Source organism: Staurois parvus, unplaced genomic scaffold (genome assembly GCF_062004578.1).
Source record: "Staurois parvus isolate SC_StPar_1 unplaced genomic scaffold, SC_StPar_1.0 ptg000070l, whole genome shotgun sequence".
NCBI classification, from domain to species: Eukaryota; Metazoa; Chordata; class Amphibia; order Anura; family Ranidae; genus Staurois; species Staurois parvus.
The window spans coordinates 1296453-1308882 of NW_028317866.1; the positions used below are offsets into that span (position 1 = coordinate 1296453).

The 12430-nt window shown below is 41.6% G+C and overlaps 1 protein-coding gene across 5 annotated transcripts in view; it reads left to right on the forward strand.

Annotated features, from left to right (window-relative positions):
- The window catches only part of USP34 (ubiquitin specific peptidase 34), a 244271-nt gene that overhangs the window by 103841 nt on the left and 128000 nt on the right, over nt 1-12430 (forward strand). For all 5 annotated transcript variants that reach the window (XM_089669184.1, XM_089669187.1, XM_089669185.1 and 2 more), the window contains 5 exons: nt 1778-1987; nt 3368-3493; nt 4516-4638; nt 5431-5514; nt 5941-6027. In XM_089669184.1, coding sequence (XP_089525310.1) covers nt 1778-1987; nt 3368-3493; nt 4516-4638; nt 5431-5514; nt 5941-6027 — 630 coding nt within the window. The remainder of the gene's footprint in view (nt 1-1777; nt 1988-3367; nt 3494-4515; nt 4639-5430; nt 5515-5940; nt 6028-12430) is intronic.

Consider the following 12430-nt stretch of genomic DNA (forward strand, 5'->3'; position numbering starts at 1 on the left):
CGTATGTTATTGGTTTGACTTGTTTATTTACTGTAATTACATTTTTTTCTAACCATCTCAACTTCTGTTCTTTGCTGCTTATGAATAGGTGTTGACATTATACTTTCTACATAAATATTACTTTTTCCAGAGGTGTAAATGCAAAGTTACAGCCAGGTTTCATATATTTTGTCTTCCAGGTCCTATGATAATAGGACAGATGGTTGCCAATATCTATAGTCTTTCAGCCTCTTACAGATAGAAATGATTTTTCAAAGTAAAACCTCTTCACTGGCATTGTCACCATCACTCAGGGAACAAAATCTACTACAATACATGTATAGCTGTCCTTCTCAACAGTTTTTCTCCTTGCAGTTATTTTTTTTTCTTCAGTTAAAAAGCTTACCAAACTCAGTCGTAACTGAAGGGAAATTAGATGGAGGAAAATGAAAAGGCCTGCTTTACTGTATCTAGAGCAGTGCTTCTCAAACCTGTTTTCCACAACTTTATATGCTTTTATTTATTTATTTATTTTTTATGGACAGGTAGGGCATATTTTTCTTATAGAGGGATGTACTGATTGTTTTATGCTGCCAGCCATTTAACCACTTGCCCTCCAGAGGATTTACCCCTCCTTCCTGACCAGGCCATTTTTTTGCGATACGGCGCTGTGTTACTTTAACTGACAATCGCACAGTCATGCAACGCTGTACATAAATGAAATTTATGTCCTTTTTTTCCCCAAAAATAGAACTTTCTTTCAGTGGTATATGATCTCCTGTGTATTTTTTATTTTTTGCGCCATATACAAAAAAACCCGACAATTTTGAAAATTTTTTTTTTAAATATCTAATTTCTTCATAAATGTAGGTCAAAATGTATTCTGCTATATGTCTTTGCTAAAGAAAATTCCCAATACATGTAAATTAATTGGTTTACGTGAAAGTTGTAGCGTCTACAAATGGCGGTATATAGACTGGATTTTTTTTTATTTTATACTAGTAATGGGGCCGATCAGCAACTTATAGCAAGACTGTGGCAGGCATTCTGACACTGGGGGGGGGGGAACTAACTGCCACTGACATCCCAATGACACTAGTACAGTGATCAGTACTAATAAAAAGCATTGACACTGTACTAATGTCATTTGGCAGGAAGGGGTTAACATCTGGGGGCGATCAAAGGGCTAACTGTGCTATGTTTGTTTTGCTTGGAAAACGTACTGCTGTATATTTCTCTGCTGTGCAGAAAAGTGCACAGCAGCATGTTACTGCTGGCAGGAGAGAGACCTGTTTTTACACACAGGTCTCTCCCCTGTCGGTGATACTTGGTGATCGCCGAGTGCTGGTGGGGAATCTCTGGCCGGGACACAGTGATCGACATCTGTAGCCGCCAGTGGCGGCGGGGGTAGGGCGATGCACGTGCCCCCTATCCGGAATGCAAAATCATGTATAAATAAGTGATTTTGCACAGCCCTGCCACCCTGTTGCAGTACTTCTGCTATAGGCCGGTCGGATAGCGGTAATCTCTTATGCAAGTTACCCTACTGTGATATGACTAATGTTGTGTTTCTATTGTCACCAGGGGGTTGTTCCTTTGTTCTGTTTGGTTGTATGTAACCATTATATACTATTTTCTGTACAATTCAATATTTTGTACTGTAACCTCCTGTCTTTATTTTCATAAAACTTTTTGTGCCACCTTGGTAAAAAAAAAAAAAAATCAGACAATCGTTTTGATTTTCCTAAATCTTAAAGTATAATTCAAATGAACTTAAACTTGTGTCTGTTATGCTTAGATGGTGTTTGTATCATTGGGTGCTCCAAGGCGGGAAAGAAAAGGAGAAGGCGTGCAGCTTCCAGCATCATGCCTGCCTCCCCCACAGAAGGAAAACATCCCCATGCTGCTTCTCCTACAGGAACCTCACCTTACCACTCTCTTCGACTTGCTTGAAATGTTAGCTTCATTTAAGCCTCCTTCAGGAGAAATGAACTTGGAGGATGTTGAGGTAGGTTTTATTTATTTATTTTTTTCCATAGTAAAGCATAAAGCTGGGTACACTGCGTGTTTTTTCATTCAGCCAGGAGGCTGACAAAATCAGATCTAAGGATAGTGTGTGGATACAGGAATTCTTCCCTCTGTGCTATTGTATTTTAACAGCAGGGACTCTCCACTGTCAGAATACACTGACCAGAGCTGCAGCCATTTGGCTGCAAGCTGCTGATCAAAGGTTTTCCAGCAGGACAGTTTGATAGAAGCCAATCTAATGTTTGGCTTCTCTCAAACTGGGAGGGCTACAAAAAGATTAGAGTTCATCCAGTCCTTATGGAACTGGCTGACTTTCAATCTGTGTGTAACCAGCTTACCTCCTACTGATTGAGAAAGAGTTAAAAATCTCTATAAGGTTTGAATGTTTCCTGTTTTGTATGACACTTGGGCAAAAAAAAAAACTGCTGTCTTTGTTGAGGAAATTTCTGCACACCTTCTGTGTCTGATATACATTGAGAGAATATCAGGAAACGTCTCAGTGAGGACACACAGAGTTAGCATCTTAGAGGGCCTAACTCTTCCTCGCTCTTTCAAACTTGAAGTGAATTTGTGTTTTGCATATGCAGGGCAAAGGTATGAGGTTGCATAAAAGTTGGCCTTGGCATCTACGTATATTTTCCGTCCCCTCACTGTTTACCACTGAGAAGTTGTGCTTAGGCTTCATATCCATTCTAGATAAACCTTAAACAGGGCTGAGGCACCGATGATCTCACATGAGAGCAAGGAGTGGGAGTTGCTTTATGCCACTGTGCTTGAAAGTCCTGGGTATTTTTCTTCATGTCTGACTGTAAATAGTTATAAAGTATGGCTAAGTATAAAACCCTCCAAGGACTGGCATTAAAGTAAATCTATGGCTGTACTGGGATTATAGCCTATTTCTAAAGCCTAACTGGGTAATCAGCATACTTTAAAGTATAACCTTTATTGCAATATAATTGACAGTGTCTGTCTTCGTAATCATTTTTTACTGTCAGTCCAAACACATTTTGAACAGGCTTATGTTGTCCTAAGACAGAAGTCATATAGAACGATAAGATCCTTAGAAAATTGCAGAGATTGTCCAATGTGTGGCACGTGTGTTTGCTGAAATGAACAGGAATGCAGAGGATGACATGACAGCCATCTCCTTCACAACTGTTGTAAGATCAGCTGTGGCAGGAGGGGAGAGGGGCAGGTTGGACCTAAATACTGGGGCTAGAAACCACTTTTGTACTTTTTACCATACTGGACAGAACTGTAAAAAAAAGATAGTTCTTTACCTATATATTAAGTTGAAATTGAATATTTATAATGTTTACCTGTTAAATGTTTGATAGAATTGAGCGTTTTATGATTACAGAGCGCTAGGTGTGAGGAGCTGCATCTCCATGCAGAGAATCTATCCAGGCGTGTATGGGAGCTCCTGATGTTGCTGCCCACGTGTCCCAATATGCTGCAGGCATTCCAGAATGTGTCTGAGGAGCAGGTGAGTAGAGTATAATCCAACCATTTCATTTCTTCATTCTTCAGCAGCACACTGCTGTAAAAAGAGGAGCTTGCCAACAAGCTGGATTCAGATTTTATAAAAACTCTGATTAATGCACTTATTTATTGAATTCTTTAGATATGGTTTTTAAAAGCACCTTGTGAAAGTACCTACATTTTATCTTGATTTTGGCATCTAGTAATTCTCTGCACAGCACCACAGACTGGGAGAGGGAAAGCTTGAACCCACTTACAGCCGTGCTGACAAATAATCTGTTGGCAGTAGTAGAAAGTCTATTTTTGACCTGATCAGTGTGCCGCCAGTTCATTGTTGCCCAGTCATAAGACTGGGTGTGTTTTTGACCAAGCTGTGCTGTTAAGAAGGTCAGGGACCTGTCTGTGCTTTCTAGCAGGGTAGCCAGGATCATGAAAGTGGCTGAACAGTATTACAAGCTCTTTGGCAGTAAGAACACTCTCTATATGCATTTCAACTATATATATTTAACTGCTTTGTTTGTCTGGAGGTCAGCTTCAAAGTTTTCACTTTTCCAATATTTCAATTTCTTTTTTTTTTATATTTTATTTTATTTCCCTATCTGCCTTTAATCACACTATTTGAAGAGGTAGGGAGCCACACACTAATCAGCGTAGTCACTATATGTAGAAGATCAGCTTCAGCTTGTCTCCTCCTAGCCATGCTCCTCTGATGGATTTCACCCTCCTGCAGGCGTAGTCATGGCCTCCATGACTAATTGTGGAGGGGTGAAATGTGTCAGAGTATGGCTTGGAGGTGACAAGCTAAAGCCAATCTTCTATATTTAGTGACTAAGCTGGTTAACGGTGTATGGCACCCTACCTCTTACATCTGTCAGTTTCAGTGGGATGGGGAAACCCTGTTGGATATTGGCATCCAACAGTATTTGAGTCGCTGGGTGTTGGCGGTTGGAGCTGCGTGCTTTACGCTTTTTAGGATCACACTACCTTTTAATAAAGGTTTTTTGTTTTGTTTTCTTCTCCGTTAAGGGAAATGATGGACCTTGTTGGAAGGACTTACTTCGCATAAAAAGTGCCCACAAACTTCTCTATGCTCTTGAAATTATTGAAGCTTTGGGCAAGCCAAACAGAAGGATAAGAAGAGAGTCTACTGTAAGTTTATATTTTGTTTGTTTTTTTTTTTTATTATTGTGTGTAAACTATTGTATAACTGACTGTACCTCTCACCTTTCTTTGACCTTTAAAATTAAAATTGAAAGGAATTATCTTAACGGTACAGGACATAAGCAGAGTATTCATCCATCATAGGTTATAGGCTTGTACCATCAGGTGATTGGATACTGGCAAAGCCTTAGATTACACACCTCCTGAACTTTCCTATAGTCCTACCAATCTGTTAGTCCTCACTTTTATGCTAGTGTGCTAAAATGCATTAAGGTAAAAACAACCTTAAGGCTTTATCAACTGTGCATCAGAAAAGTGAACCACATTCAGATTGCTTTTCAGAGGTCTTTAATAGCTGGAGAGGAGGCAATGGGACGCTTCCTCACTGCCTGCTTTAACCCCACAATTGCCTCACCAATGCTACATAATTGCCTTACCAATTTCCCTACAGTCACAGGCATTTGTTGCTTTCCCATTCACTTAAATGTGTCAAGTTTGGCAGGCTTACTGCTCCAAAGCAAAGGTTTTTGCTGTGGGCGCAAAACATTGAGACTACCATATGTATGCACCCCTATCCATTGCATTTGTAATGCCCCTAACCACAAATCTTAACGAGCCCTAACTTTCAAAGTGTTATCGTTTTTTTGTTTAGTGTGGTTTTCTGTTCATATGAATGTGGCTCACAAGTACTCATATTAAGTTGGGAAAGTTGTGCTATCATCTATTCATCTATAAAGGTAAAGATTATAAATACATGTGTTAACTGCAACCTGTTTACAGGGTAGTTACAGTGATTTGTATCCAGACTCTGATGATTCCAGTGAAGATCAGATTGAAAACAGCAAAAACACGTGGAGCTGCAAGGTATTATTTTATTTCTGTTATTCTTTGGGATACACACGCAGTGACTGGTGGGGGTGTAAGCCCTGCATCTAATACGCTGGGCACACAAAGATGAAAGCTGTTCCTCTCCATTGCCTTTACCACTGCACCCTGTGGTTGCTCTACAGTTGTGTCAGTTGTTAAACAAATTTATTGTGGCATTCTAGTAACTCTATCCTTTTTCACATCTATGAATTGTTTACAACTTTTGCAAGTTTTTTCAGTCATAGTACGTACTACAATGTAGTACATGCCACTCATCTGTTATGCTTGGCATAAAGCCATCAGTCACAGAAAAGAGCAGGAATCAATGTATTGCTCGGTAGAACAATAGAGAAGTCACCTGCATAACAATGTCTTTACCTATGACATGTTGGTCTGACAAGTTGATATGCAATGTGTTTTCAGTTTGTAGCTTCTGGCGGTCTACAGCAACTGATTGAAATCTTTAACTCTGGCATTTTGGAGCCCAAAGAGCATGAATCGTGGACTGTGGTGAGTTGACGTCCATTACGCTATTTCCATATATATTACATAGTAAAAAAATTTAGCCTCCCCACCCTCACATACGCAGGTGGTTCGGTTTTTGGCCATATGCATTCTGAATTTTCTGTATCGGCTTTGGCACCAGAATTTTCTTTTCGGTGCACCACTATTACATAGTGATGTAATTCACAATTTCTGCAATGCAAACACATACGTTCTCTTTGAATCTTACATTGTATCTAAATCTGAGAACAAATATTTATTACCAGTCATTGGGTGTAGTGCTACATTAGTGTTCTTTTCTTTCTTGCTTAATCTTCCCATCACTATTTTATGGTGCTTGCCCTCAAACTCTAAGCCCCAGATGTCTGGATCTGCTCGAATGTCAGCTCCAAAGTTCTAAGGCCAATATGAATGGGATTGGGGCTAAGGGGCTGCCCTGCCTGGTGCCACAGCCTATCTAAGGTGAATTCCGCATATTTATGCCAGCAAGGCATAAAAGGCCCTGACCTAGGATATGCAGTCCTCTCCTAAAGCCCATTTGCAAAGGACAAAGCGCATATATTGCCTGGAAAAAAAATGTTGAACGCTTTGACCCTGTCAAGAGAAATCAGCATAGACTCTACTGCCTGGGCTCTGGCAAGATGGATGAACTGTATAGTTTGGTGGACATTGTCAACCTTGCCTCTCCATTGCACAAAGCCTACCTGGTCTTTTTCGATGAGATGATCCAGGAAGGTGTTTATTCTGGCAGCCAGAATCTTCACCAGGATCTTTACATCTGTATTCAGAAATCAAATTGGTATATGTTTAAACTAAGAATTAGGGTCAGCAGTCAGTTTGGAATTCATGACAATGTTGGCCTACAAAGATTTCGGGGAAAAGGAGTCCTCTTTCTTGAGATAATTAAAAGCTGTAAAGTGTGGGATAAGAATTTCTTGTAGAATTGAGCTGTGTAGCTATCAGGGTCTGTACTTTTGCTAGATTTGAAACTTATAATTACCAGGTGGATATGATATTTTCATTCAGGGCTAAAAGGTTTTATTTTGAGATAGTGGGGAGTCAGATATTTCACCTGGACTCTTCTACTCCTGCTGCCACCAAAATATGATGGACCACCTGGCACCCCGATTGGGTGATTCCATCAGAGAATTGCTTCCTCGCCGCTGGGACACAGGATTAAGGTATTATAGCTGGGCATTGCACCCTAGGACTAGGGGAAACTAGCTTAGGTGTAATTGGAACTACTTTATTGAACATAAATACAGTTTTTTATACACTTCAGAAATAGATGCAGTCCCCACATGAACAATAAAATATTACACATTGGGATAAACATCCCACACTGATTAGATAAGAGCTTGATCACATTATCCTAAACAGTGTAAACAGTACAGCCAACAGCTTACAGTGGTCTAATTAACAGTAAGCTAATAAACAGCTAGCCAGGGAGGCCACCCCAGACAGTCCAGCACCTCTAACCCTCAATACACAAAGTACATTACACATGCTGTCTTTTTTTCAGGTGTTTGCTTTCACTTGTATAATCTGTTCATTTTAAGACAAAACTCATACAATATTCCAACACTCTGACCATTAACCTGTACAAGATTAATATTACAACTTTCCATCCACTCCCGAGGGGAAGCTGTATTGTCTTTACTCAGAATTAGTCAAAGCCTCGCTCTCAGTGTTCATCGTGTTGTTGTCCATCATTAGAGAATGATCTGCTCTCTCCATTGGCCATAGTCAGTGGGTAGAAGACTAGCACCTAGTCCCCTCCAAAAGCTCCCTGCCCTGGTTGGGTCTGTCACATATATATATATATTTTTTAATGTTTTTATTACATTTTTTAATTAAATTTTTTTTTTATATTTTTAATAAAACACTGTGACCAGAGTAATATAATGTTAATATAGTAACATTGTACTACTCTGGGAAAGTGATCAGTATTTCTTTTTTTTTTACACATTATGATTGCCTATAGCAGTGAATTTCACTGCTATAGGCAAGCATTCAACTGAATGAAATCGATTCATTCAGCGTTTGTTGTGATCAGCTCTTATTTGGCTACAGCTAATCTCATGACACAGATGAGCTGTGATTGGCCCCGTCTGTACCATATGATCACTGTGACCAATCACAGCTAGCAACGCAATTGTATACATTGGATGGCATGAAAGGAAGTATCCATTATTTACAATTGTCATGTGACCTGCTGTGATTGGTCACAATAGTCACATGGTACTGGCAATGGGCTGGTACACAGATTGGTCATCGGTTGTGACATCCAGAGACAGATCTCACCACAGCGCGGCCCTGATCCCGAAGGATGTCCTATGATACCCATCTGGATCAACGAAAGTCCCACTCTGCCGTCATTTTGTTATTGGCCTAGCGGGAACTGGTTAGTGTGTTGTATCCATATGTGATTGATAGAGGTATAGAGATTTCACCCTCCAAACATCCACCAGGCCAGCCTGAGTGAGCAGATTGCTTTAGCATATGAAGTTGGGGTTAGCTAGGGTAGTGGGACAGAGAATTTATCCATCTTGGGATGTATAGTCAAGTTAGTCTCCACATATAAATACTACGACTTGGCCATGTGAAGCTAGAAGTTCTAGAAGATGTGAAAGAAAAGGGATATTGGTTGTTTTTGGAGCATGGTATCTAAGGATGATGAATTTTGGACTGTGTAGATTGCCTCGCAGAAGATATTGGCCTTGGGGTCAGAAATCTTTTTTGTCGCAAATGAGGTTAATTCCTTTTGGGAAAAGCTACTAAAGCACTCCTGTGTTCAGGGGGTCATGAGGCTTGATAGACCAGTGGGTGAGAGGGATAAAAATATTTGATGCTGTATATGGAGAAAAGTGCATCTCTTGGAGACAATTTTTTCTGCAAGTTCAAATAGTTAATAGACCACTTGCCACTCAGAAGGTAGGTTTAGCTCTAGAGTCTTGAGGGTTAACCTTTCAAAAGCCATGGTGGGTGAGACAAAGGCACACCAAGACAAACAATTGCATTGAGCAACGCATTTTGCATGGAGCGATATATAGTGTTATTCCCCAGCCAGGTCCCATGGATGTGGGTGGAGTAGATGAAGATGGAGGAAGAGTAAGCATATAGTTTATGTAGAGTGTTGGTGAGCATGTAAAGACATAGAAACCGTTATATTTGTCAGGGTATCCTGTATGGCAGCACAGGGTCAAGAATGCACAACCGAGAATGCAGATAGGGATGGTTTGTATGAGAGAGCTGGGTGCTATAACAAGCCATAAAATGGGGGTGGGAGATGGAAAAATATTGAAAGAAGAACCTAAAGCGGGCTACCCTGCAGATGGTCATGGAAGTGGTCCTAATTGTGAAGAATACATGGATTATGTTGGTGTTGGATGTGCATCCTAACCACCACCCCCAGAGTATGGTGTATATTGAGAATTAGAATCAATAATTGAAGAATTAAAATTGCAAGTGATGCATTTTGTGAGGGGTGGCCCCAAAAACTGAGAAGCGCTTTCCTCTCAGGCATATATTAGAAGCTGCTTTAGGATTGAGTGGCACATGGCAGAGGTAGTCATGGTTGGAGGTTAGTTGTAAGTGTGTTTTCCCTTTTAGTGAGAGATGATCTAATAATCTAAACACTGAATGTGCCATCATCAGCTAGCAAGGTATGCAATTCAGTAATTTCTATAAAATGAATAGATCATACATTTGGTATAACAGTTTAAAAGACACACCTCTGATATACATCCATAAATGACTCTCTGAGGCAAAACTGGAAAACTCTTCTAGGCAACAGGGTAACCTGCCTCATGGGCCCATGGAGATTAGTAGAGCAGGCCCTAATGGAAACACTTTAGTGGTTGGTCCCCAGGAACAGATGGAAACGGGTGCCATGCAACTATATATATAGTGGAATGAAAACGGAAAGAAGTCTGATATGACTGCAAATAACAGTCCCTCTAGAATAGTGGCTTAACAAATGAGTCCTAGCATAAGTCCTTGAGTGGGGCCTGCTCAAAACTGATTGTGTTGTAAGTCTAAGTATGTATGGCAAGAAACATAAAAATTAACCATCAGTAAGCATTAAGCAAGTGAAGGAAGCCACAAAATGGCATCACTTGATCAAAGGGTTGGCTTGCCCACTATGGCCATAGTTAGCCCAAGGAAAAGATGTACAAGGTCAACTATTTGCTCAAGAGTAGAATACTTGAGATCCAGGTTGTAGTTTCGAGCAGTGTGGTGGGATTCTCCAGAAGATGAGGGTGCAGAGGCATCTTGAGAGAGTTGTTTGCCAAGTTCTTGGAAGCAAGGTTGTAACTCATCAGCTGGTTAAAGATGGAAGTCTTTACTGTTGTGTGCAATTTGTAGCCTAAAAGGTTACCTCCATTTTTGGAGCATTGTTTGAGCCAGGTCAGTGTGGAGAGTATAAGCATGACCCTGCAACTGTAATGCTAGTTCTGGGCTGCCTGCAGAAGTTGGTCTTTGGTGCGTGGTAAGAGTGTAGCTTGGCAATATCTTGCTGCAGGCTATTCACTTGCTTAGGGCCAAGGAATCTATGAACTCTGTCCATCTTGAAGCAGTATATAGGCAGGTTGGAAGCTAATTTCTGAAATAAAGGCCATCACAGAACGTTGCAAATCCTCAGTGGTTTCCGAGAGAGGCCCCTGATGTGGATATTTCCACGATGGTCTCTATTTTCAAAGTCCTCTAATTGATTTTGCAGGCGGGACCATTTATTTCTGTACTATTTCTAAGGCCTGTTCATGACTGTTGAGGGCCGTGGTGGCTTCATCCATTCTACCTCTCAGCAAGGCTGTATGGTGGCCTATTTTGCAGATCTCTCACCAGAGCTCTGTGGTAATGGCTGCGGAGTCTTTGGGAAGTTCCTCTTGTACTATGTTCTTCAGGTTTGAAGAGAGAGAGGCATCAGGTTTTGGCTATATACCCAGCTGGTTGTCTTTAAAGACTTTAAAGCTGAGCCTTTCCTTGTGGTGCTGTGCAGAAGACTTTATATCTAAGCCTTTCCTTGTGCTGTGCTCCATCCTGGCTGAGGTATGCTGGCCAACCAGGGTAAGTGAATTTTGGTTTCCCCTTCTACTTTTAGGTTGCTGGCTCATCACACCACCATCTCATCACAGGTCAAGTCCATAACTGCTGGAGTGACCAGTGAGTGGATCAGCTGAGTTGGTGTTCCATGTTACGCAATGGTTTTTGCTTTGAGTGTGGAGCTTTTTCAGAAGGCAAGCGTTCGGTTCCACTGTATGCATGCACCCCCTGTTCTTATTTTTTAATTACAAACACCTTCTTCACCCTTATCTCCAGTACATATGGGGAGGTGTTTTGTATTTTGCACAGTTCGAGGCACAGAAAGTTAGTTTTTTAGCACTTGCCTGAATTGTACATAGTGACACTAAAGCTTTGTTTTTTTTGTTTTGTTTTTTGTTTTTTTAAATAACAAACATATTTATACTTACCTGCTCTGTGCAGTGATTTTGCACAGAACAGCCCCGATTCTCTTCTTTTCGGGCCCCGCTGGTGCTCCTGGGTCCTCCCCGTCGAGTAGTGCCCCCCATGGAAAGCCACTTGCCCTGGGGGCACCAATGCATGCTTGTCCCTGAGCTGCTGCTCTGTGTCCATAAGACACATAGAGCCGCGGCTACCCCACCCTCACTCTCTCCTCACTGGCTGTGATTGACAGCAGCGGGAGCCAATGGACTCCCGCAGCTGTCTCAGCCAATGGGGAGGAAGAGTCCCCAGACAGCAGAAGCTGTCGAGAACGTCTCTGAATCGGAGGGAGCTGAGGTAAGGATTTGGGGGGGGGGAAATGTGCTGCAGTCAGGTTTACCTTTTCTGGTATGTATTCTTAACTTTGAAAGAGGCTGAGAGCAACAAAAGGTACTTTTCTAATTCCTTTTGGAGGTTGGCTACATTCTTTCTCCATGGAATGTGCCCACACTGTTAAGTTGGGTCTAGCTCCCTCTCAAGATGGACTACGAACTATGCCTTATGTACTTTGGTATTTGTAGTGTGCACACAGCAATGCACATGACCGTGAACATGTACTGCTTGTATCAAACAAATGGAAATTTGGGTGCTCGTGGAGGATGTTACAAAGAGGCCAAAAAGTAACAAATGATTTCATGAAAAATCTATTACAGGGCCATTAACCCCTTGATGCCGACGTAACACAAATATGCGGCCTCACGGACCTGGGCTTTTTTCCGTGGGGCCGCATATTTGCGTACCTGTCTTTGTGTTGGGAGCGCGCCCCTCAGTGCGCTCCCAGCACCGAGACCGCGGTGTCACTGAGAGCACCGGGTCCCGTTCTAACGATCGGGACCCGGGACTCCCGGTCCCGGGTCACATGATCGCTGTGATAGCCTCTGATTGGCTATCACAGTGATCAGTC